The 24,984-nt window shown below is 36.5% G+C and overlaps 13 protein-coding genes across 13 annotated transcripts; 7 read left to right on the forward strand and 6 right to left on the reverse strand. All coding sequences in view use genetic code 12, as the record gives it.

Moving 5' to 3' along the window:
- Window positions 1-1,767: 1,767 nt before the first annotated feature.
- Window positions 1,768-2,583, reverse strand: DID2 (Did2p; the record flags this gene model as incomplete). Its single annotated transcript, XM_064995044.1, has 3 exons — window positions 1,768-2,340; window positions 2,418-2,437; window positions 2,568-2,583. 3 exons carry the CDS (start codon window positions 2,581-2,583, stop codon window positions 1,768-1,770), a joined length of 609 nt encoding a protein of 202 aa, XP_064851116.1.
- Window positions 2,584-2,894: 311 nt separating this feature from the next.
- On the reverse strand, window positions 2,895-3,380 carry DASC09_014420 (uncharacterized protein; the record flags this gene model as incomplete). Its single annotated transcript, XM_064995045.1, has 1 exon — window positions 2,895-3,380. One exon carries the CDS (start codon window positions 3,378-3,380, stop codon window positions 2,895-2,897), a length of 486 nt encoding a protein of 161 aa, XP_064851117.1.
- Window positions 3,381-4,493: 1,113 nt separating this feature from the next.
- DASC09_014430 (uncharacterized protein) lies at window positions 4,494-4,967 on the forward strand (the record flags this gene model as incomplete). Its single annotated transcript, XM_064995046.1, has 2 exons — window positions 4,494-4,519; window positions 4,580-4,967. 2 exons carry the CDS (start codon window positions 4,494-4,496, stop codon window positions 4,965-4,967), a joined length of 414 nt encoding a protein of 137 aa, XP_064851118.1.
- Window positions 4,968-7,228: 2,261 nt separating this feature from the next.
- Window positions 7,229-8,878, forward strand: DASC09_014440 (uncharacterized protein; the record flags this gene model as incomplete). Its single annotated transcript, XM_064995047.1, has 1 exon — window positions 7,229-8,878. One exon carries the CDS (start codon window positions 7,229-7,231, stop codon window positions 8,876-8,878), a length of 1,650 nt encoding a protein of 549 aa, XP_064851119.1.
- A 600-nt stretch (window positions 8,879-9,478) lies between these two features.
- On the forward strand, window positions 9,479-10,498 carry SHR5 (Shr5p; the record flags this gene model as incomplete). Its single annotated transcript, XM_064995048.1, has 2 exons — window positions 9,479-10,402; window positions 10,463-10,498. The coding sequence occupies 2 exons, from the start codon at window positions 9,479-9,481 to the stop codon at window positions 10,496-10,498; spliced, it is 960 nt and encodes a 319-aa protein (XP_064851120.1).
- A 193-nt stretch (window positions 10,499-10,691) lies between these two features.
- Window positions 10,692-12,410, forward strand: RIM21 (Rim21p; the record flags this gene model as incomplete). The annotated part of the gene is made up of 1 exon (XM_064995049.1): window positions 10,692-12,410. The coding sequence occupies one exon, from the start codon at window positions 10,692-10,694 to the stop codon at window positions 12,408-12,410; it is 1,719 nt and encodes a 572-aa protein (XP_064851121.1).
- A 288-nt stretch (window positions 12,411-12,698) lies between these two features.
- POA1 (ADP-ribose 1''-phosphate phosphatase) lies at window positions 12,699-13,337 on the reverse strand (the record flags this gene model as incomplete). The annotated part of the gene is made up of 1 exon (XM_064995050.1): window positions 12,699-13,337. One exon carries the CDS (start codon window positions 13,335-13,337, stop codon window positions 12,699-12,701), a length of 639 nt encoding a protein of 212 aa, XP_064851122.1.
- A 437-nt stretch (window positions 13,338-13,774) lies between these two features.
- DASC09_014480 (HD domain-containing protein) lies at window positions 13,775-14,521 on the forward strand (the record flags this gene model as incomplete). Its single annotated transcript, XM_064995051.1, has 1 exon — window positions 13,775-14,521. One exon carries the CDS (start codon window positions 13,775-13,777, stop codon window positions 14,519-14,521), a length of 747 nt encoding a protein of 248 aa, XP_064851123.1.
- Window positions 14,522-14,599: 78 nt separating this feature from the next.
- On the reverse strand, window positions 14,600-15,235 carry MDY2 (Mdy2p; the record flags this gene model as incomplete). Its single annotated transcript, XM_064995052.1, has 1 exon — window positions 14,600-15,235. The coding sequence occupies one exon, from the start codon at window positions 15,233-15,235 to the stop codon at window positions 14,600-14,602; it is 636 nt and encodes a 211-aa protein (XP_064851124.1).
- Window positions 15,236-15,819: 584 nt separating this feature from the next.
- On the reverse strand, window positions 15,820-16,896 carry DASC09_014500 (uncharacterized protein; the record flags this gene model as incomplete). Its single annotated transcript, XM_064995053.1, has 1 exon — window positions 15,820-16,896. One exon carries the CDS (start codon window positions 16,894-16,896, stop codon window positions 15,820-15,822), a length of 1,077 nt encoding a protein of 358 aa, XP_064851125.1.
- A 69-nt stretch (window positions 16,897-16,965) lies between these two features.
- On the reverse strand, window positions 16,966-18,378 carry DASC09_014510 (uncharacterized protein; the record flags this gene model as incomplete). Its single annotated transcript, XM_064995054.1, has 2 exons — window positions 16,966-18,138; window positions 18,352-18,378. The coding sequence occupies 2 exons, from the start codon at window positions 18,376-18,378 to the stop codon at window positions 16,966-16,968; spliced, it is 1,200 nt and encodes a 399-aa protein (XP_064851126.1).
- A 369-nt stretch (window positions 18,379-18,747) lies between these two features.
- MSC2 (metal cation transporter MSC2) lies at window positions 18,748-21,117 on the forward strand (the record flags this gene model as incomplete). Its single annotated transcript, XM_064995055.1, has 1 exon — window positions 18,748-21,117. The coding sequence occupies one exon, from the start codon at window positions 18,748-18,750 to the stop codon at window positions 21,115-21,117; it is 2,370 nt and encodes a 789-aa protein (XP_064851127.1).
- Window positions 21,118-21,513: 396 nt separating this feature from the next.
- DASC09_014530 (uncharacterized protein) lies at window positions 21,514-24,732 on the forward strand (the record flags this gene model as incomplete). The annotated part of the gene is made up of 1 exon (XM_064995056.1): window positions 21,514-24,732. The coding sequence occupies one exon, from the start codon at window positions 21,514-21,516 to the stop codon at window positions 24,730-24,732; it is 3,219 nt and encodes a 1,072-aa protein (XP_064851128.1).
- Between the last annotated feature and the right edge of the window lie 252 nt (window positions 24,733-24,984).

A 24,984-nucleotide genomic window follows, 5' to 3' on the forward strand; every position in this document is an offset into this window, starting at 1 on the left:
TATATATGAATACGGAATACTAATATATATCTACCATTCATTCATTGTACGTAGCTTATGGCATGACGTATATTTGACATGCCCATTAGCCAGGACTGAGATGCTGCATGAGGATGTGACACTAGTGTACTGCTGGAGATTTTTTGGGAGAAAAAAGAACAGAAAAGGATTTTGAAACAACTCTAAATTTTGCTATCCATGGATAATGAAACTAATTAGCTTCTCATAAATAGTATTTCCAGGACTTCTGATTTGATGACACGAGGTTTCTTGCATTAATAAATAAAGAAAGTCGCGTAAAAGCCAAAGCATTGATTGTGAAGAGATATTATTGTTTTTATTAGTTACATATATATAACTGGAAAACCTCTGCTGTGTCACCATTGGCTCTTCTAATTTAAATAAATCATCCCTCTTTCATTGAAAACAAGAAGTATTGTCCTATCTGGGGGATGAGTACCATCTGTACTTATGAGACGCACCTCGCAAAATTGAAAAAAAAGCGTAGGTTTTTTTTTCCCACGTTTCAAATGGCTCGCATCGCAGCTTTTGAATGAAACCATTTTATCCGGCTAAATAATTAGCTCACAGTATACTTTTTAGGAAAAATTAATGGCTTTTAATTTTTCTTAACCTTTTAATTTTTAGCGCAATGCTCATGATTGTAAAATTAGTCTTTTCAAGGCATTGTAAAATTCTAATTATCCATTCTTTTGGTGGTTTCAAAACTATCAGTAGCAGGACTCAGTATGCTTTTAAGATAATTTACCATGCCTACAGATTCTCAGCGTTCTATCATTTATTACTTGGTCATTTAAATAGAAAAGCAGGAAAATTTTTTACTTCAACCTTGGTCCAATTGATTTTTTTATTTTTTGTTATTCATTTTTTTCTTGTTTGTTAACATTTGATTGCATAGGTTCAACAAATTGGCAAAGATAGATATGTGAAACAAGCCAACATGGCTTACCATCCATCATTAACTACACTTTCTCGTTGTTTACTATTTAATTGAGTCAAGAAAAAAAAAAATGAAAAGACTTGTAATAATTTATAATTTAAGATCAGACAGCCTCTGGTTATTACACTCCTTACACATACTTTAATGATTTTTTTTTTGTCTTCTTGTTGTGTGATGTGATTAATTCTTAAAGCAAGGAGTGTGAGGCTGTGAGAAAGCTATAGTATTTTACTCACCTATTAGAAAGACCGGCATAAAATGCCTGGCTTGCATGTTATTTAGAACCTCTGTGACTCGTTAATATACAATTTGATTTTTGATTTGATTTTCTTGTTATATTTATTTTATGCTCTTAATTGTAGAGAGCAAAGCAAGAGAGCATGAACTGTGACTACTGAATAGTAATCATCTTGATAAACTTACTAAACAAAATTCTCCTCGTGAAAATGTGAAAGGTAAATAATGGCTTTCACTATCGGGCATAAATTGAGTCAAACAAAGATCACACGAATTTCGCGATTTCCAAGCATCGAGCATAGTTTTATCTATTCCGGAGTGAATATAAAACAACTTGGAAAGTTCAACAATCTGATCGTCGTGATATTACTTGATACAATCTAATGAATATACATATACCACCCTTCTTACACGCGAATATAATCAATATTAATATATTTCAAACACAGGAACATAAAGTAATCGACATAATAATTCTCTAGGAGCCAAAAGCCTTTCTTGCTGGCATGATACTAATAAAACACACAGGTACACTGAAAAAATCTAAACTGAGCTATAGTCCTCATGAATTATGAACGTAAAGCCCTCAATCTTTCGGCTAATCTGTCCTCTTTGGCCTCATCCACTTTTTGCAGCTGTTTGATTTCAGGATTTTCAATCTTAGAGGTATCCTTCAAGTTTTGTTGTAATTCCAAGCCAGCTTCATCAGCTACTTGACTCATTAGCAAATCAACATCTTCTTGAGGAGTACTCAAAGCAGTAGCGTTATTGGTGGCTGTCTCGTAGTAGTTGGTAGTGGCGTCTAAATCTTCAAATTGGGTTTCAAACTTCTCCATTACTAGGGAAATTTTCTCCAAATTCATGCTTTGTAAAGCCTTGTCCATTCCTTTAATCACATTGGTCATGTTACCAGAGACTTGTCTCATGGTCACTGCTGTCTGGACTCTTGAAGAAACCGCATCAATTCTTGAAGCTAACCGAAGTAAGTTCAATCGCTCATTCTGCTTGCGAATCGCGTTTTGGGCATATATCTGAGCAATATCATTATTGCCCTGTTGCATAGCTTTTTTTATTTTAGCCTTTTCCTTTTGTTCTTCTTTGCCAGCCTTTTGAGCTTGTCTATTCAACAGCTTAGCTGTGAACTGTATTTTGGTTAATATTTGATTTCCCAAGTTTTATATAGACACATATTAAAAAAAAAATATCGAAGGAAACTTACTTTAAGTTGAAATAATGATTCTAGTACACTGTTAGTTATTTTGCCTCCCAAAGCAAATAGAAAGAAATCGAGAAGAAAATTTTCGGAAGGAGATAAAGGCACTTTCTCCTAGCAATATAGTGACGTGAAAATTCAACAAGAAAAACTCACGCTCTAAGCCAGACATTATACCACTTGTTAACTGTCTGGTGGATAAGAATTCATGGTGACGATAAAGTCATCCTCTTCTCTGTCATCACCCCAAATCTTGAAAACCACAAATTTCCTGCGCTTTGTGTCACAACATTCGTGCGTATGTACACATGATCCCACATGAAGATGACATTAGAAGTGTATTAATAAACTATGAATAAAAGAAATAAAACGAGTTGAAAGTTTAAAATCCCCTATAATATAATGAAATAGAGATAGAGTGATGAATACAAATAACTTTTTTGGAATTGAAAGAGAACAGAAAAAAAAAATGCAAAATCACAATCAAAGCATGAAAAGGGCCACCAAAGCTAAGGCAGAAGATACATGAATGAAGCTCTTAGATCCCTCACCGACAAGAATAGAGGAGTAAGATTTGGAAGTGCTGTTAGAGACAACACTAGTGAAGCTGGATGAAGATGGTGCTGGTTTTGCTGGAGTTGATACTTCTGTAGTAACTGGTGGGGCCTGAGTTGAAGCTTTTGATGGCACCGGAGTTGGAGTAAGAGTTGGAGCAGGAACGACGGTAGCAGCAGTTAATGGACAGTAGGTAGTATATTCGGTAGTGATAAATTCTTTGGTTTCAGTGATGACGGTGAGACCGGTGGTAACAGGTGTTTCGGAACAAGTAAGAGTACCACAGTTGGTAATTGTGATAACAGTAGTATCGATATCAGAAACGTAAACGTAACTCGTACTGTTGGTGTAGTTTCCAATAGCCATAGCAGTCGAGGAAGCAGATAAGAAGGCAGTTGCAGTGGATAACTTCATTATGAATTGATGAAATTTAGAGCAGTATATAAAATGACTTTTCAATTCTGGAAAATGCAGGTTGAATATTAATATTTATTAGTTCTGTCAAAATGATTTCTGAGTTATAAAAGCGAAAAGTCTGATTTATATAGTAAAGCATTAGTATATCCAGGGGTTACATATGGATAGCCATTGCATCCATCGAATGGCTATATGCAGCTAGGATTTTGCTAAACATGTAACTTAGAGACTTCTTGACTTTGGCAGTTATCCATATATCCATTTTTGACCCCATACAGGGCCTATACTCTCATTAACAGGAATAAAAATAGTTCTTGTCCCTTGATAAATTGAGCAGCTCGCCTCATAATAAATGCGCCCAAGAAGACATCGCCTTGCGACCTGTGGAATGCGCCTATGGTTGCCTTGGATGCAAAAAAAAAACTTTCACCCTGCTTATAGTAACTGGTCACATCTGTGTCTCCTTTTCCAATATTCTGCCGTATCCATACTTTCTGTATCTGTGTTATGGAAAGCTTCGTAAAAAAGAAATTGAAAAAATTGTTTTCAATCGGAGAGCCTCATGTTATTATTCATGGTGAGCCTTTCAAACAATCACCACGTGAAGGTCGTGTGTTTTTCGCGTATACGCGTAAATATATTTATTTTAAATATCATCGTCGCGTCACAAATGAGCCAAATCAACAGTTAACTAAAAAGTTAACTGGCTGCCTTATGAATCTTGGAAAATTAAATTTTCTTTGGAAGGATGTTAAAGTCTTTTAAAAAATTATTAATATTTTGCAATTTTCGTGTGACTGTATTTTTTGAAGAACTTTTCCTCCCTTTTTGATGTTCTCTTTTTGTAATTTGCATTAAAAAATATGCTGATAGTTTTGCATGAAATGTCACAAAAACCACGAACATGGAAATACAATATTGGAAAATGCATATTTATAATTAAATTATTTCTATCTCAAATTTTTTCTTTCTTTTCCTGTTTCTTCCTTTCTTTCTACTAGATACTAGGTGATATTCATAGTCAATAAAAGAAGGGGAAAGAAGTAAAATATTAAACACCTTACTCCAGTACAAACTTTATAACCTCTATTCGGTCATACTTTATCACAAATGCCAATCAGAAGAACCATTGGGGAGTGAGTAACTTGAGCGTTTTTTTCTTTAATGAATGGGTTGGTTAACTAACGAACCCACAGAACTACAACCGACAGCCCACCAGCGCAGAGCCCTTCAGAAATGTCTTCTGTTGACGCTCCAGTCGTTGACACGCCCGTTGAAACTGCTGCAACTTTTATTTCAGAGGAATCTTTTCAGAATGATGATATTGTTAGTGGCAGCAGAATCGAATCCAAGTTTATTAGTCATTTGGAAAATTACAAAATTTTAGGTGCTGTTATTGAACCAGCTGGAAACTTTTTGGCGCCAACTATTGTGAGGATTAGGGCTGCCACACCTGAATCCGTTGCTTCTACCATTAAAAGTGTGGATGAACTTTTTGATAGTATGCTCACCGCTGTTGATGCTACAATTCTTCCGGACGTTTTGAAAAGGGTCCCAAACAGAAGAGTTTCAGAAAATCAATGAATATGTTGTGAGTTTTAGAACTTGAAATTTTTTCTTCAAAAATTATTTCAAACAGAGATCTTCGTATATAATGAAATTTATAGTAATGAAATTAAATATGTGAGATATACTATATATATGATTTAATTATTTTTTTTTGTGTGGGTGATAAGATATATTCTGGACTCTTTTGGTCGAAATAAGTAGACTAAGTTGGATCTTTGAAAATTTGTGTGACCAGGTTTTCTTCATTTATATATATATATTTAAAGCGATGATTTAGTTTCAATGAAATCGTTTATATTAGATATCTTTGTGTTAGGTGGATAGCTGATATCGTAGTCGCGTCAACACCAATTCACGTAGCGAATTGTTCATATTGGTTTCTAGCATGCCAGATCATAATTAGAGTCCATTGATATTACAAAGAAGATACTTTTTTAAATATTCATCCAATATGATTTTAAATACAGATTATATTGAATACCTTTGTTACAATATTATTACTACATATTTTTTGTACTTATTTCGTAAGCCTTTAACTCTTTCTTCGTTCCTTTTTGCTTCGTCTTTGGTTTCAATCCTTTGAATAATGAATGTTTTTTTTCTTTTTTTAGGTTAATGAAGTTAAGTGGCTTTGTCCAAACCATTCATTTTAGCATATTGAAGACAATATTTCACGTTCTATTGTTTCAACCTGTATATAGGTTTATATATAATATTACACAAACACGCGCGTCAAACAGGGCAATTACGCCAAACTGACGAGAGTTGATTTTTTTCAACTTCTCATTGATGCTTACAGAAAGACCAATATATCTTCAATATGGGATCTTACAATTCAAGTAACTAGAATTTTGTCTAAAGAAAGAAAATTCGAAGTAGATGATCGCGTTTTATAGTTTCATGGGTTCCACATTTTGCTTTTGTAGCAATTAGATATAACACTCATCATGTTAATGAGCCACTATTTATTTCCACAAATTATTTCCAAGCCTTGAAAATTGGATTTATCAGTGGTTTACGGCTGGTTAGATGAAATTTTTAGATATTGGTTAGTTAGATGATATACAGCTAATAATTTGACACTGTGGATATATATATATATATATATATATGAGAGCTTTTCCAAGTCTCATCGCTAGCTGAGAATATAAAAGAAATACGAACAGTATTTGCAAGCTTCAGCTAAAACTTTGATTCGTCTGTCCTTTGATCTCGGTACTATTATTGAATACTGATGGTTTTTTTTTTTTTTTTAATAATTAGAGATATCGATGTGTCTCAATTGTTCCGAAAACTTGAGACTTATAAAAGCTGCCAGACTGATAATCACAAAACTTATGATGAGAATAACTTGAAATATCGATCTTTTTTAGAGTGTATTGGTCCAGCAGGAAATATATTATATATATATATGGGTTGGATGGGATGGGATGTGACGCTTGATGTGCTGCACCCCTATATGTGATTTATTACGACATACGGTAGTTCAGGCTCCTTCCCGACTGGGCAAAAGCCATAGGGTACAAAAAATATGAGATTTTATACTCTATCGAAATCGCTCGAATAGGAAGGAAGGCAGACAGGCACTTTCATGCGTGAATAGCCCACACTGATCAATACTCATCATACATATTCTCCCTGGTAACTAACTGTAGTACGTGAGGCCAATACACAAAACTGACATTTATCACCGCTGGCGAAGAATATTTCGTTCATCTGAAGGTGTTAAGTGGGTAGGTTGCTTGCATGCCGTATGTGGGTGGGTGCATCAAATCACTAATATACAGAAAATCCTCAGCAGGGAACCACTTGGAACAAAAATACTAATCAAAGCAATTATAGTATCTTCTTTGCCTTAGCTCCTGTTTTGAGTTTTCATACCCATTTATCAGTCATATGTAAAGACTCTTTTCTTGGGCAATATTTGATACTCCAAATCAGCCTGATTGATGGGTGCTGCAAAATTGCTGCACGATGCAGTATCAGAAAGAACGGTAAAACACTCATTGAAAATGAATGGATACCTGATAAGCTCCAACAATATCATGTTGTCGAATATTTATATATTCGATAGAGGATCTTAAAAATTTGACTCTTTGGCTCAGATATCTTATTTTTTTTTGTTCCACAAGGAGCTTTCACATAATCGCTTATTCTTTCTTTTATTTAACCAAGTGATTTTCCTGCAACTTTCTTTTTGTTGGCTGCATTTTGTTTATTTTTAATATTATTCTTCTCACCAATTTGAATATTCGAAGTCAAAATCTTTTGGAAACATGAAGCTACTTTCTCTTTATTATTTGGCATTGGCTGTCGCTTTAGTTGATGCAGTCACGGTTCACAAAACTGTCACTGTGACATCTTGGGCAGGTAAATCCACATCTTGGGTAACTATGGCCTGTACTTTCAATAATTCAGAATATTCTAAGTATATGGATGCTACTACTTCAAGTAGTAAGACTTCCTCCACAAGCAGCAAGTCTTCCACCTCGACTGCTTCGACTACCAAGAGCTCATCCTCTACCACAAGCACCAAGTCTTCCACTTCAACTACCTCAACTAGTAACAGCTCATCTTCTACTTCTGTTGCCGTTTCCACCTCTAAAAACGAGAAAGGAGTGTCTACTTCAACTTCTCCAACCTCGAAGACCTCTAATACTGCTACTTCCTCTAGTACTAGTTCCTCCACTTCTTCGAAGACATCTAGTACCAGTTCTTCCACTACTTCAAAGACTTCCACTACTTCCACCAATTCAAAGACCTCTGATATTTCAAGTACAATATCCACTAGCCACAATTCAAATACCTCTTCTTCTAGTTCCAAGACCGAAACCCCTTCTACCACAAAGTCCTTAACTACAATTATCTTGACTACCTCCAGTTGCTCTGGTAATGTTTGTACCACTAAGAAAATCACCTCTACTAGCGAAGTTTCAGTTTCTTCAGCCAGTTCTTCTAAAGCAACCACTACTACCACAGGCTCTGCTGAATCATCTGCTGCTAGCTCTAAGAGAGTTTCTGCTTCTAGTTACTCGGTATCTAATTCCACTAAAAGCTCTACTGCAATGGTTACTAGTACAGGAAAAAATAGTACTACTGTTCCATCATCCACCGATGTCGTTTATGTGACTGATAACTCTGTTACTCTTGTTACTATTACTTCTTGCTCCAATAACGCTTGTGCAACTTCTTCCTTTACTACCGGTGTTACTGTGGTGACGGATACTATTGATGATGTGAAAACTATCTATACCACTTATTGTCCTCTTACTAAGACTACTGCTTCAGAATCTGAAAAAACCACTTTGATTGCGAAAACTTCATCATCATATACTTCTGCTGTTGCTACTACGACCACCAGTGTTTTTGTCACAAGCGAAAAAGCTTCTGCCACTGTTGATGCCACTGCTTCTACGAAGGCTGCATCTGTTATCACCAGTGCCGAAGAAAAAGCCGTCACAGCTACTGATGATTCAACCACAACTCTTTATAAAACTATTGCTAGTAAATTAATTGTTAAGACTGCTACCAGATCTACCGTTATTAAAGTCACTTCAACCTCTGCTGGATCAGTTTATACTACCGAAGTCACTACCGGTGTGGAAGTTGTTACCTCTAGTGGATCTAGTTACCACTCCTACATCCCATTATCAGAAACTGAAGCTGCAGTTGTTAGTGGCTCTTCTACTTTGGATGCCTATGCCTATACTAGCTCTGGAACTGAAAGTTGGACAGTCTCTTCTACATTGGCCGCATATGCCTCAACTACTTATGAATCTGAAAGTTCTAGTGGGGCCATTTTGGTATCAAACTCCATTTCCGCTTCTAACGGAACTTCTATCAGTATCTTCGATAACTCGGTTGGTAGAGCCATGTCTTTCAGCATAGGAGGTTTGATTATTGCTGTCTCGGTGTTGCTATTATAAGCCCACTGAACCACACTTTATTTCATTTCTTACTGTGCAATATTTATAAGATACATTCAATTTCCTTTGCTTCAATTCGCTTCCGATACACCCCTTTAAAATTTCAGTTCTTTTCTTAAAAAGTGGTGTTTAAACTTAATTTCAATTCTTAGATCCTATAGATTTTTTTTTTTAATTAACTACCTTTTTATTTATTTATTGTTTCAGATTAATTGTAGGTTCAATAATGGCTCTGATTAAAATAGCATTGGTATACACGTCCAAAAGGGAGCACTTCCCCACCCGCCCGATGAAGACAGAGTTATCGCAAATTCAAACTGAGATGCATATTCCTATAATGCTGATGCAAATATGACATCTTTTCTCAAGATCAAATGTGATTGATTATCTCGAAGATCTTTAGACAGACAGTAAGAGAGGTATCGCACCCCGTGCAAGTTATGAGCGTTTAGACGCAATTTCTGGCAAATAACTTGTAACAAGCCTGAAACCAGAGCAAAAATCCATTGAACAATCCTCTACTTTATTACACTTATTATCCAAAGAAAAATCACATAAAAAAAACAAAAAACTAATACGAGCAAACAATCAAAATAACACATGAACGATTTATCTCCAGTAGAAAAGAATCAGCAGCCTCTGCAAGCGCTTCATGAAGATCGAGGAAGTTCCGAGTTTATAACGTTCCATAAGCCGGGACAAGTATCCAAGGAAACTATTGGATATGGAAATGGTTCCAACGTCACCGAAGAGAAGAACAATAACACTAGCCCCTTTTCAGGGTCAACCATTTTTGGTGAACCAAAGAATTTGAACATGAATGAAATGGGTGACAATTTGGAACTTCCAACCGGGACCGGGAACAACCATTACGACCCATCGTCATCGCCCTCGTCATTAGAAGATGAACTCCTATTCTTCAATTACCACGAGTACTCTGTACAGAAGTATGAATGTTTAGAAACTGGTGTTTACGCTCAGCACAGCCACCCATTAACGATTACTCACTTTCCGAATCCATATGTGGAATTCCAATCCAAACAATATAGAAGTACGAGAATTGTACGAATACCTAGGATCTTCAATAAAGTAATTGCTAATACGTATCCTCAATTTTCCACGACGATTCCAGGATTTGAACCTGCAGCCTTGATTGATCCAAAACATTCGACAGATCAACTAACCAACGTTAATAGTTTTATTCCAAAAGGTATTTATCAAGGACAATTGTTTGGATATTCGTCAGTCTCTCCCTTGTCACAATACTTGACGGTGGAAGAGTTTAAAGAGATTGTGGAGAGAGTCAATGAGTTCATGAAAAACGCATTCGATCCTTTGACTGTGTTGAATATAATCAATAACATATTGAATTTTATGACAATCTGGACATGGGAAAGGATCATAAGAAGCCCATCAAAAGCTTGTTTGGATCGTTTAGAGGCATTTATCGAGGATTTGAATAATAATCAACTCAAGACGAAAGATATAAGGATTATAAGTCCCAGAAGATCAGGATACATTTGTGTAAGTGTCGCTTTTTTTCTTTCTCCCCTTTATCGGAGATGGCTATACTAACTTTTCTAGCTTGATTTTGAAATTCCCAAGCCGGTAATACCATAGAATTTAGCATCTTTTCGAGATGTTTAATGAACTCGCACATTGTAAAATCTTTCCGCAGCGGGGTTACGGAGCGCAGTGTCTGTAAAAATTCAAAATTTATGTCAAAAAATTTGACCCCGAAACCCTTGAAATATAAGAAATAAATACTCTTTAAGATAGCCCTTTCAATAATAAAAGCTTATTAAGAGGAGGTATGAAACGAAATACGATCTGGAGAACTCCGGTAACCGATTTTGATTATATTTCTTGTAACAATATCAATCTTGATGGTCTATTGGTGCCCACTAATAACGATCCTTCACAGCTTCGAAAAGATGGTATAGCCACATACGAATATATCAGTTACATGCAGTATATGCCTGGGTGCTATGGCAATAAACCTGTTTATTCAGCCAACAAGTGGCTAGGACTCGACCCGTTACCCATAGTGTCAGAAGATTGGGCAAGCTTTATTAATAACAAGCGAGAGGGAGAGTTCATGTATAGCATTTATCCAACCATATATTCCATAACGGCAGCAACGGTTGTTTCGTGTATATTGACTGTCATAGTTTTCACCAACACACAAAAGCCAAGCATCTTTTTGATTCTAGGGTCACTACTCAGCTCCATCAATTTAATCAATATCTTGAGCAGCTCCATGAAGTTTTTGGCGGCCAATATACTGTTAGGGAAAGCATCAGGAGAAAATTTGTTGAATGATATTCAGTCGAATGTGAGTTTTAATGTTATCGATTTATTTTCGGTATTCATTTTACAGTTATGTCAAGTTCAAATTATTATGAGATTATTTTCGCGACAGAAAGAGAAGCGGTTTACATTTGTCATGGGAGTTTCACTATCAATAATCTCCCAAGTCATTTGGGCAATTTCTACATTTCATTATATGTCAAACAATGCGGATTTGGATGATGATTTGAGTATTATGCCGGCGTTCATTTACTTGTTAAGAATCGCCATGAATGTGATGTATTCGGTGTTGGTGTGTATTTATTGTTTTATCAAGTTGGAGTTTATTAAAAGGAAAAACTTGATTCTTATATCAATTGTCAGCATCTTATCGACAAATGTCCAATTTGCCTTTTTCATTGCTGATGTTGCCAATGTTTGGGTTGCAGAGTTATCTGAAGTTTTTAATGCTGCTGGATATGTGGTGTCTACGGTAATTGTCTGGGAATGGATTAATCGAGTTCATGCTTCTGAAAAAATGAAACAGAGCAAAGGTATTCTAGGAAGACCTTTCTATGAAGACGAACTAAGCACCACAAACAAGGTGGATAGAATATCTTTATTCATTCCTGAAGAAGATGGACTTATTGATTCTGACTATGATTCCTATGATGGTGATGCTGGGTCATTTGATAATGAAAATGGAGGCCATGGAAATGGCATCAAAACAGAATATTATGAATTTATTAGTGCACTGAAATCAAAAACTCAAGAATTTATTGCTACAACTGTCCCAAATTTTATAAGAAAAACTACTGTCACATTGGCCTACCTTACGGATCAAATTATTGCGTATGGATTAGCGGTACCGAGATCAGTTTCTGTGAATAGCAAGGATAAAAAATCGCCAAATAAAAACTTCACCAGCAGAAGATTTGGAGGTGAAGATGCAAATAATGATACTGAGAGCAGTGAAGCGCTACTGATCTATACCAATGTTGAGAGGGATTCCACTTATGCACAAAACTATGACGCTGATAACAACGATAGTCCACAAGTATCGGATGCTAACAATGGCCCCACCTTTGTTTATTCCAGGGCGAAATTTCAAATTCAAGGTGATGATGAGACAACGGGGGGTGAATCAAATGATGACGCTTTTGCTTATTACGATGATGAAATTGAGGAGCATCAAGAACATGATGTGCTGATTAGTGATGATTCAAGCGAACATAGCTCTTAATGATTGTTGAAACAATTTTTCCTTCCTTCTTTCTTTCTTTCTTTTTTTCTTTCTTTCTTTCTTTCTTACTTTTTCATAATTGGGTTTTCTTTTTTGGCCATTTTGTGGCGGCGCTTCTAATAACTTTTCTTACTTTAGGACGAGAAAAATTGGGTATTTGGATATTGTAATATATAGTTTAAGATAGTTTCCTGTTTAGCATTAATTTAAGAATTTTAATTTGATTATTTGTATTACAACCATAACCAAAAAATTGGAAATATTGATGTCAGTTTTCTTGAGACAGCCTCACAACACCACTACATTATAATTGAAATACTTTTGATTTCTCTTCAATATATGCTCAGTGTCATCCCATGGAGTGTGAAAGATTCCGGAGTTGATCAATGGTAGGTAAATGTCCAACTTGGATGAGTCAGGACGATCGCCTTCAGGACCTTGGGAAACAAGACGATCCTTGTTTAAATCAAAAGTTGACCTAAGTTTCAAGATTGCTTGTAGCTCCTCCCTATCGTCTGTTAGGGTATGTAGATCTGCTTCATCGCAAAACAACTTTGCCTCTAGATTCTTCAACGCCTTCTCAGTATTTTGCAAAATGCTACTTGGGCGATCCGCTTTTGACCCGCCGATATTCGAAGTGAATAAACATAAAATGAACTTTGTTTCAACAGAAGGAGTTAAAGATACCGCTCTATTACCTTCATCACCTCTGGAGGTGGAAATAACCTGTGAAAGCCCCAACAATTTCCTGGGATCGCTTTGATAGTTGCTACAATACTTCTTATGGATCTCCTCAGCAGACGCAAACTCTAGGGCAATGGCTCTTGCAACACCACCTCCCCACCTGCCTTGACAGTTGCAGGAGTGAAGAATCACACTAGGAAAAGGGGAGATCTTAAGGACATCGCCTTTGAGGTACTTGATCATATTTGCTATAGATAACAAAAGTTATATACTGTGATCAGAGCAACTGAAAAAAACAACAACAAAAAAACAAAAAAACAAACATGGATTAGAGCGATGTGCGTCTATCACAGAACCGACTCATCTTTCAGAAATTTTGACGTACTTTGACATCATTAATCAATTGACATACACATATCCATCCAACACCCCAGCCTACTTATTACTAGGCTAAGGCTACTAGTAAACGTAAAGATTTCTAAGAAACTGGTCTTCAAATAGCCAACAATACAATAAGCCGGACGCGTATCACAAAGCAAGTGCGAGAAAGCATTTATAATCTGCCACACCTAAAAAATGATGTAAAAAAAAAAAAAAAAAAAAATTCGAAAAAATCTATTATTATTATTATATGCTGATTTACTGAAAATCAAAACTACTCAAAGATAAAATAAGCAGTCATGGCACCAATTGACGCTGAGAAGTATAGCAACATAGTCCAAAAAATTGAAAGCATCGTAAAGGAGCATTGTGAGCATTTGGATTCTGCTCATGATTGGGATCATGTTAAGAGAGTGAGACAGCTAGCACTCAGACTCTACAGGGATACCTGTTCTAATGGATACCTAGAAGAAGAATTGCAAATGGTGGAACTAATAGCTTTGTTACATGATGTCGGTGATTTCAAATTTGGATTTGATCAAGAAAAGATCCTTGATGAGATTTTGACTCCTTTGGTTGATGAGGCAACCAAACAGCATATCAAAAATGAGGTATCGTTAATCAGTTGGAGAAAATCCTTGAAGAGTGAAAAAGACAAGGAAAACCATCCTGAAACTGTCGAGCTGAAATTACAGTTGCACGATTTTGTCAGCGATGCAGACCGTCTCGATGCTATGGGAAACATCGGTATCGCCAGATGCTTTTCCTACGGGGGTAGTCGTCACTCCAAGCTTTATGATTTATCTGTTGATCCAGATTTGAATCTCACCAAAGAATCTTATAATGCCCAAACGGAAATTTTGCAGGATGGTAAAGTCTTGGCGAGTAAATCTAAAAACAACTCATTGAATCATTTCTACGAAAAGTTGTTCAAATTAAAAGACAGTTTGAAGACCGACAAAGGTAAAGAAATGGGGATCAAAAGACATGAAAGATTGCAATGTTTTGTGAAAGAGTTTTTAGAGGAAGTAAATTGCGAGTCTTAGATATCTACAATTTCTTGAAAACGTAATTGGTAATGAATTTATCAAAGATCGGATGAACGGGATTAAAAGCCAATAAACTTATATAGAATTCCATCCCTTTTTCAATTTTTCGACAGCAAGCTGTGCGTTTTGCTCGCCCAATTCTTCAGCAAGAACTTTATATATATTACTCCATGATTTTTCAGTCAATTCCAAGCCTGCTGATTGTTGATTTAATGGAGTAGATGTAGATGATGTAATAGGAACAACAGTGCTAGGTTCTTCTGGCTTAACTGGCGCCTTACCAACCATAACCATAAAAGATATTTCGGCATTTTTGACACCATCAATATCCTTCAATTGAACAGAGTCATTTGGAACCTTTGATTTCACCATAAATTTTAATTGAGATGTAACTAACCCACTGAGTTTTTCATCTTGGGTTTTGATCTTGGCAATTAATTGTTCCTTGATCTGGTAAATGGTATTTGTGGAATCACTGGTGAATTCAGTAGAAAATTTATATGGAGGTTTAATAGACTTGAATTTCAAAGTGAAAGTTTCTGGTTTAGAGGCACCCACTGCAAATAATGTAGTCTTTGGAATGTTTTTGGTGAAACTAATTGGTGCTTCGGTTATTTTAGATGGGTCTTCCTTATAATTATTATTAAAGATAAGGCCAGTATTCTTTGCGGACAAGAGCTGAAGGAAGTGGTCGACAGATACCTGTGACATGATTGTTATGGATAATTGGGTTCGCCAAGAAAAGTGATAAATAAAAAACAGACCAAAGGGCTCTATGGCTAGCAGTCAGAAAGGATATAGTGTCGTCGAATGGTTATGCTCTTTTTTCTGTTACAAAGTCCCCAAGAGGCTGAAAATGATCACGTGGAGAGATCATAATGATAGCCACCAATTTTGAACACCATTGCTCGTTGAAAACAGAGATTTACGGGAATGTAATTTATATAAAAGGAAGTGAGTGGATATAAATTTAACCTTACTATCTATATAATATATACATTGAGAATCAGGGCTCGAAAAATGAAGGAAAAGTTTTCGAATTTTTAAAACATACTTGTATAATACGTTTTTATAGTGGGGATATATATGTCACACCAGACACATACTAAAATACGTCTTAACCCTTCAAAAGTTCTTAAATCTATTACATTTTGTGCCGAATAATTATTACATAAATGTATTATATCTATGATACACTATCTAGAGAAAATAATATCCGCTTTAGTGAACGAAAAGAAAAAATAATGCAGAATGAAAAAAAAATTTTTAAAAGATCATTAAGCTACAAAGCAGCCTTAAGGATAACCACAATCATCCTGTTCCTCTCCAAACAAAATCACATTATCAGAGGCTTCAATGCCATTCAAAATATTTTCAATTTCTGGTCCATAAATTTCTGTTTCTGCTTGTTCTTGAGGTCTGTTCGAGTCAAGGATTTGCGTTGTAGTCCCGAGGCACTCACTTATGTTGCTGGAAGTGGAACTACTCAAGAACAGCAAAGGAAGAGTTGATTGAAATGATTCGTTGCCATCCTTTTTGGTTAAAATGAAAACATTGTCACCATTAGTGGCAGTTAAGTAAGATTTTATCCTCAAATAGGTTATCATTTTATTTTGTTCCAAACTCAGCCTGCGAATTCCGACAACATCACGTACGGCTGAAAAACTCGATTCAAGTTTGCTATTAGAAACGTTAACATATTCGTTGGAAAATTTCTCCATTTTCTCTAAATATTGAAAACTGAATTGGTAATGCCTCACCGTATCTTTACCATCAAGTATTAAGTGTAATGTCTTTATTGCCGAGTCGAGCGCAATAGATATCACAGGTGCATTTACTGCAGTTGATATGATATCAAACCCCTCCTCCGAATCCATTTTCCCGGGGTCGTTACTGAAGTCAGATTGAAACATCACATGTAATTTCCTAATGTAAGCATCCAATTTTACTTTATCTATCTTCACACTTTCATTCTCGACAAAAAAAGGCATCCAAAAGGCGAACCTCTCATCTATGATAATATGTAATTGGACTGCAGGTTGCTTAAAATATTTTACGAGGTATTTCATGAACACTGGAATAGATGAGAAGAATGACAATATGACCCCCGGACTGCATTTTGGTTGAAGCTCTGATACCTTTTCAAAGTTCAATGTATCAGCCCCTTTCTCAAAAAATGAGACGAGCTGTTCAGCTATCTCTTTAAAGGTATATGGGGGTTTATCATTCATATACATATTGTGGAAAGAACTTAAACCTTTGGACCCCTTGATGAAAAATCTGGAAATTTCAAGGTATAGGCGGTAAAAGGAAGTCAAGGCCATTAACAAACCGCTTAAATCATCATACAGACTGCTTTGGAGAGAGGTCATATACTTGAAGCAATATCCTAGTAAGCAAGTATCAGCTTTGAGCTTTTCCACATCCAGTTTACTGATGCCTTAAAAAAGATTAGTAATCTCCGGAATCTTTGAATCAAGTAACATCTCTATGTACTTCAGATACCACTCAAAGGTCCTGTATCTGGATGACCATCTAGTAGCCACTGGCAAAGGTGGAACGCTTCCAACTATTGCCCTAATTACAGCCTTGTATTTACCATATCCATTTATCTTGCAACTTATAGTTCTCAACTTCGTGTAAAGATCAATCTCTGTCTGTATCATCTCTTTATTTATCAAATACCTGCTCTTTGTCAGTTGATTTCGATCCACCGCCACAAGGTTTGTCAAGATACAATTGACAAATAAGTTAATACTGTGTAAAATACATGGTATTGAAGTCGAGCCTAGTTCCCTAATAACTGCCTCATTGGTTACAAGATTATCACAGGTATAGGATATAACCTTTTCTTGAATCCCATATTTGACCAATACACTCTCTATCGTCTCCTTGATACCTTGTACCGACTCATTTTCAATCAATACAAGATCCAAAATGACGTAAATTTTCTCGTCAACAGCCGTGCTCTCATCAGGAGTAAGGAAATCACCTCTCTGGAAAACAGCTAAAATTGCAAGATTAAGATCTCCACTTGATATAGACTTGTATACATCAAAGCATAAGGATACGGCTCCTTTCCTCTTGAAAATATTTTTAAGCCTTTTGAATATTGCTAAATCGAGTTGCAGAATCTTTTCCTTCAATGATGGCACATTTGTTATCTCATTATCCAAAATTCTCTGATATCCAGGAAAATTTATGGAGCTGTAAGCATAATTCCCCATACAAAACATGACCATAATATCTTTTGTTGCCGGTGTCCAGCTAGACACGGACTTGAGCTCCTCAGGAGCAGGTTTTCCAGTGTAGAAGTCGGCAATCCCTGGAACTCTTGCATGTATATTAAATCTTTTGGTCGTGTCTTTGACACCGTGAGCACTTTTAAAATGTTCTCTGATTAATCTATCTGAGTGATTAAGAAGCCAACTAGTAAGGCATCTTTTGTAGTTGCAGACAACTCTGGGAGCATCAGAGTTAGAATCAATTGTAACCCAACTATTTTGCAACGTCTTTGAGTTGGGGATTCTCTCTGGTAAAGGTGAAGATTCAGCCTCATCAATACTTTCCAAGGTTCCGTTAGACCAGTAGCTTTGATCCTCTTCACTAGTTGACTAATTCGCTTCCATTGTTGAATGTAGATAGCACCCAATCAACAGCTAGGTTTCTAACTGTAGCAGCTTTGAGAACCAAATCGATTTACTAGCCCACTTTTGGCTACTTATTAAAACAGAAGTGCTCATAATCACAGTACCATAACTCGACCACTTCGCACCTTTCTTTACAAATATTATTCAGCTAATTTTATCTTACTCTTTACTTCATACGTAATTCTTATTAGAACAATCGAACATCGATTATTATTTATCATCATTAAGCTATTGGTAACTGCTACTCGTCGTTTACGGATACTGCCACAAGGATATTCAGAACCTATTCGCATCTTCCTTACCCTGCTTTCACAAAGAAATACACGTGAAAGCACTCGTGATCAATCGTTTCATAATCACGTGACACATACACCCTCACTATTCTCAATGGAGGAATGAAAAGAAAATGCTCTCATACATTTTCACACACGTCACCGTGGCGAACCCTGACAGCACGCGTGCGTCCAGCAACTCAACGGTGCTCCCTTGTAAATTTTTCGTTAAAAACGACAAACCAGCAAGGTTGATAAGCAACTTCAGTAACGACTCTCAACAGAATATTACCCATGAGCCATGTCTCCTACAAAGAAAAAGAAGACAGCTATACCTCAGTTGCAAACCAACTTTGAGGAAGGCTTCAGGAGCATGATCAGTCCAATCGAAGAAATAGATGAGGTTTCGCCAGTTCTGAATGCAGTTAACCCTTTCTCGGACAGAGAATCAAAAGATAATAATAACAACCATCTCCATTCCAGCAGCTTGCCAGCTAATATTTTATTCAATTCGTACATCAGCAAAACTGAAGATGACACGCCGGTCGTGAACAACATCTTGACAGTTCCTGATATCAACATGGATACCAATCAATCCCCAGTGACTCCAAACGAGCTTTTTTATGGGAAAACGAGAGGTCACTCAAGAAGGCTTCCTGATTACGGTAATGACAGTGATTTTGATTACGCCAGAAACTTCTCCTTTGGTGCCGGCTCTGCTTCAAATGACCATTCTCATGAGCATACTCACAGTAATGGTGATTCGCATGAACATGCTCACGGCAACGATGATTCACATGAACACGACCATTCACATGAACATGCTCACAGCCACGATGATTCACATGAGCACGACCATTCTCATGAACACGGCCATTCACATGAACATGAACACGACCATTCTCATAATCATGCACACGATCGTGATGAACACGACCATTCTCATAATCATGCACACGATCGTGGTGAACATGACGAAACCTATAGCCATGAACATACTCACAATCATAATTATTCACATGGCCATGATCAATATGATTCCCAAAAATATGATGCATCGACTCAACACTCCCATTCCCACAATGACCATGGGCACTCACATTCATCCAACCACAACGACACCACCCATGAAAAGGAATCTTGTCACTCCCATGGACACCCCCATTCTCATCAAAACCTTAGTGATACTTGCACTCATCATGAAGAAGAGACTGGCTCACAAAATCCATTAAACAATTTGATCTCATATTTATTCCCATTCTTGAATGATTCCTCGGATGATGACCATAGACTGAAAATGCCTTTGAATTCAATATGGTCGTTTATTACACAACTATACCAAAGCAAAGAAACGAAGAGTATTTTTAGATTCTTAGTGTTGAATTTCACCTTCATGTTTGTTCAAATGGTTTATTCGTTTAGATCCAAATCATTGGGATTGTTTTCCGATTCTTTGCACATGTTGTTAGATTGTTCATCCTTGGCTATCGGATTGTTTGCTAAATTAATCTCTAAAAATATAACCTCAATATTCTACGACGTGAGAGAAACTGACACAGCCTGCAACTCCCATTCTCACGGCAACTCCCATTCTCATGATGATCACTCTTCACAATCACATTTGCATTCACATTCTGAAGATCACAGCACATCATTAGATACTGCCCAACAATCAAGATCAAACGTTTTGTCCAGCGCCATATTTACTAAATATCCATTTGGATTGGCAAGGATCGAGACATTAGCTGCGTTTGTCAATGGTATTTTATTAATTTCCATTGTGCAAGACATTTTTTTCCAATCCATCGACAGAATTCTCAATCCAGTTCCTTTGAAGAATATCAATGAATTGCTCGTGGTCAGTATATTAGGGTTGGTGGTGAACTTAGTTGGTATTTTTGCTTTTAATCATGGTGAAGATGAAGATGAAGGTAGCGGGCATGGCCATTCACATTCTTTAAAAGGTCTATTTGGCGGGGGTGATAAAAAAAAAGATGACCACCAACACTCACACGACGGGAATGTAGCTTGTGCCTATGACCAAGATGATCCATATTTACAGAAGTTGACTCATCTTAGTGATGACGAGTCTTTTGGTTCCAATTCCTCTAATGAAAATGATCATGGTATCTTCTTGCATATTCTAGCCGATACATTGGGGTCATTTGGTGTCATTGTTTCTACCATTTTGCTTAAATTCTTCCCTACTTTTAAAGTCTTGGACCCTGTTTCCTCGTTGTTTATTATCATCTTGATTTTGGCCTCATCCATACCATTGATCAAGAATTCTTTTATGAACTTATTGTTGATATTGAATCAAAAGGAAAAGTTTCTAGCTCGTTACAGTAACTCCGAAGCTCTCATCAAGGATTTACTCAATGACTTGTATGAAACTCCTGGTGTTTTGAATATCAATAAAATCAAAGTTTGGAAAGATGAACGTGGGGGTGGCGGAGGAGGACATTCACACTCTCATTCTCATAGTCACTCACATAATGACGAATCCGAAGCTCATCACAAAAGAACAGGATTGATTGGGTATGTTCATATCCAATATGCTGATGGGGAAAACTCCACCATCATCAAGAAAAGATGTGAAAAGATCATATTTGAACAGTACAAAATGGACTTATTTATTCAACTCGAAAACGAAGCATGGGGGAATCTATAATACCGAGTATTTATTTTTTCTTATTTTCTATTTATGTGAATTTATGCCATTATTTGTACTTTTACTTTCTATGACTTTGTATTGTAGATTATGTATATATATATATACATATATGCATGCTGGCTTTCTGTAGTTACCCTTACCTTAGGTTATTGAAAAAAAAATAAAAAATAAAAGGCGACAGGACTGAAATATCAGCCCCAAAACATTAAATCAGCAAGTTTAGCTGGCCGATTATACAATTGGCATAGCTTATATATGTTATGAGCCATATTATAGAAATAGTTTGAACCATTGTGCTCGAAAATTGATTTTTTTTTTTTCCACTATCCCGAGTTGGAAGCCACTACTATACTATATTATAGCTCTTATTCTGCATAAGATCAACCGCCCATCATGAAACCGCCAATAATGAGAGAATTGGATGCCGAATTCAATGAGTATCTTAAAAGCACAAATATCAGCACTGTTCTAATCCAGTACATTACTTCAGCGAGGCTCTATTTGAAGAAGAATAACTACGCCTTTGATCAGGAAGAACTTACAGGAGTATGCTTTCGTCTATTGAAAGGAAATATTTATGAAACTGGGAAGTTCCCATTCAAGTATTTTAAAGGTATGTTGGATCGGTGGATGCATACGTATATGACAAGACGGTCAGGCCTTCGGGACGTCTTTAAGGATTTGGAGGCTCCTGATATCTCAGAAATTGCAAAGGCAATTAAGATTGTCTTTCCAAGTCCCGAAGAACAAAATAGACTCCTCAAAAGGACTCGGGATTTTCAAAAAGATTCCATTGAAAAATTCATAGCCGCAAACTTACCAAAACATCCCGTGGAAAAAGGTTATGATGAACAAAGTGAAGAGCAAGAAAGAGAAAGTGAAGGACGAGAACAAGAAAATGAAAAGCGAGAAAGAGAAATTGAAGACGCGCCAATATCACAAAGAAAACAAAAAAGAACACGCGTAGCTCCAAAGATTCTCGATTCAGAAGACACCGACATCTCTGTTAATAATTCAAGCTTATTCACCAAAGAGACAATTGAGCCGGTTCCTACAACGAGAGTATTAAGAAGACGAAAAGCTCCGTCGGATACGGTGATTAATGAGGTAATTGAAAAACCAAAAGCAAAAAAAGGTACTCCAGCCCTACCCAATGAAACACAAACGAATAAAGCGGCAAGGAACACCAAAACTGCCCTTCAGGGAAGGACCCCTATCTCTAATAGACCAACCATCTCGAACAGAACTGCCTTAATGAATGATGATATGAGATCAAATGGCATAATCTCTGCACCAAAAACAAAAGAGCAACAAAAGAGCAAAATTTCTACTGCTTCCCGGCCTAGTATTGCTAAAAGATCCGAATCCAGGGGTAATGCCCCAGAATCTCTCAGGAAAGAGATTGCCGCTGTGGAAATAAAAAAACCATTTGACTCAGAGGAAACAGATACAGAATCCGACTTTGAAAAATTACAGAACGAAAATGAGGGGGATCAGAACCAGGACATTCTAAGAGATTTGATTAGATCGTCAAGCTTAAAAGATCTTGGGCAATTTGACCTCGAGAAAGCGGTGGAAATAATATCTGCGAGCGAGCGAGATAATGAAGCCGGTTTTATATCGCCTTTTGAGAAACGAGAAATCCCAGACCGTCGAATTCCAAATGATTTGGCAGACGCCACTAAGTTTTTCGATAGTAAGCAGCTTGCAGTGTCCGAATCTCAGGATTTGGTTACCATTAATAAGGAACTGCTTGGGACTGATGGTGATGAGGCCAAATTAAGATTATACATTCAGGATAATATGACTGACAACATTTTGGAATTCCAACTTCAAATTGACGATATACACTACAAAGTGCTTGAGGATGTCTTGTTATCAGGGGCAAGTTTAACAGCTTTTAGCAAAGCAGCCTCAATAGTAGATAACTCCTTTAATTTTGAGCCAACTATGGAAACTGTCCTCAGAAACTCTCTCAGGATTGCTACAAAAGAAGGGACAACGCATTATACCCCTATTTACAATCTTATTAGAGCTCTTGTTGGTAATGACTATTTGATGAGATATATTAAAAGTAAACGATACAAAAGAGAAGCCTATTTTAATGTGGATGTTTTCCAAAATGCTTTTGCTCAGGAAAAGGATGACACGTTATATTTTTATTTTGATCTTTTCACCAAAAAAATTGCATCAAGTGGGGGCTCACAGAACTCATGCGTGGTATATCAAATCCTCAATATTCCATTAGAGGCTCGTAAATCCAGAAAATTTAAGATTTGCAGTGGAGTTACGGAAGAACTAAATAACTTGCTAAAACTATCGTTTTTGGAGGTTGATGTCATCAATCAAAATTGGGATATTGATGGGCTAAAAATTCAAGTGGTACCAATAGTTAGCTCGAGTGATTATTTGAGTGCTGTAGATCTATTATCACTAAAGGACCCAAATAACCGGAAGCCTTGCGGTATCTGTGAAACCGAATTAATTTTCAATGATGATGACTTAGGGAAAACGAAAAGGAATGAAAACGATTGGACTCATAAAGCTCGTGACATGAGTAACGAAGAAGTATATGCTAGAAGCGGAATTATGTGGAAACCGTATTTTTCCAATAAATGGCAAATGGTATATCAATTGAATCATTTCAAGCTAAGTCAGTTCCGAACTGTTCTAGAAATGATCCATTCGGTATTGGATGATGAGGATATTGAACTTCTTAATGCTATTTCTAAAAGCATTACTCCCCCAAATGATAAACCAAAACTTGCAGTGGATTTGTTCCCTCCAGATAATTTAACGAGTAGTGATTTTGACATCGCCATGTGCATTTTACCAATTATTGTTTATCAATTGGAGCGAGTTGTTGAAGCTGATTTTGAAACGCTTTTAATTTTGTTTTTCGAATATCAGTTGATCATCAAAAAGCAGTTTTATACCCAGCAAGAGTTTACCTTCCTTCATGCTTTCCCATATATGTTTTTCGATTTAATGAGAAGATGCTTTAGACCTACTGAGGAAGAAAGTCAGAAATTTTACACTTTACAATTGCATCAGTTATATCATACTTGGAATCTTGTTCGAGCGGTGGGACCTTTGGCTTGTTATGAGAGCGAAGGTCTTCAACGGGAATTAGAGTTTATCGAAGATCTTGTTAAATCATGCCGATATTTGCCCAAAGCGTATGATTACAAACTTGCTGCTATGAATAATCTCAAGTATTTCAACATTTCCCTTTGGATTCCCGAAGAAAGTGTGATATTGAAGGACGAAGCGGAAAATGGCAATTTCAACAAAGTCTACTTGCAAAAGCTTGATGAGACAATTACAGACTGTTATGTTGCTATAGGCAATGATTTGATCAAAGTCGAGACTTATTACACTAGTGTGCAAGGCCCTAAAACCTCGCAAAACTTTATGGGGAAAGTTGTTGATCCAGGAAGATGCAAAATCTTTTATGGTATCTCAAAGCAAATTTTGTGCGTCACTGTGTCTTCTGATAACAGTGATGATGAAATACTTGAAAGCTTTGAAGCGGTTAGGATTGAAAAATTGTTTTATGTTTGCGATCATTTCTCAAACCAAGGGAAGATTCTATTGATACGGCAATGTTAATTGGGAGGGTTGCTATTTTTTAGTTATTGTATTTTTATCTATTGTATTTTTATCTATTGTATTTTTATCTATTGTATATTATTTCCTGCTATGGGGGGTTTTGCTTATCATTATTATTATCATTATTATTATTATTATTATCCTCATCGTGTGTGTAATGTCTTGCGCATGTAGTAATAGTTTGCTGGAAAAAAGGTTAGGCAGCGTTGCACATTTATCTAGCAATTTTTTTTTTTGTTTGACGATCCCGAT

The sequence above is a fragment of the Saccharomycopsis crataegensis genome (genome assembly GCF_037102585.1).
Source record: "Saccharomycopsis crataegensis DNA, jcf7180000000073, whole genome shotgun sequence".
Lineage (NCBI taxonomy): Eukaryota > Fungi > Ascomycota > Saccharomycetes > Ascoideales > Saccharomycopsidaceae > Saccharomycopsis > Saccharomycopsis crataegensis.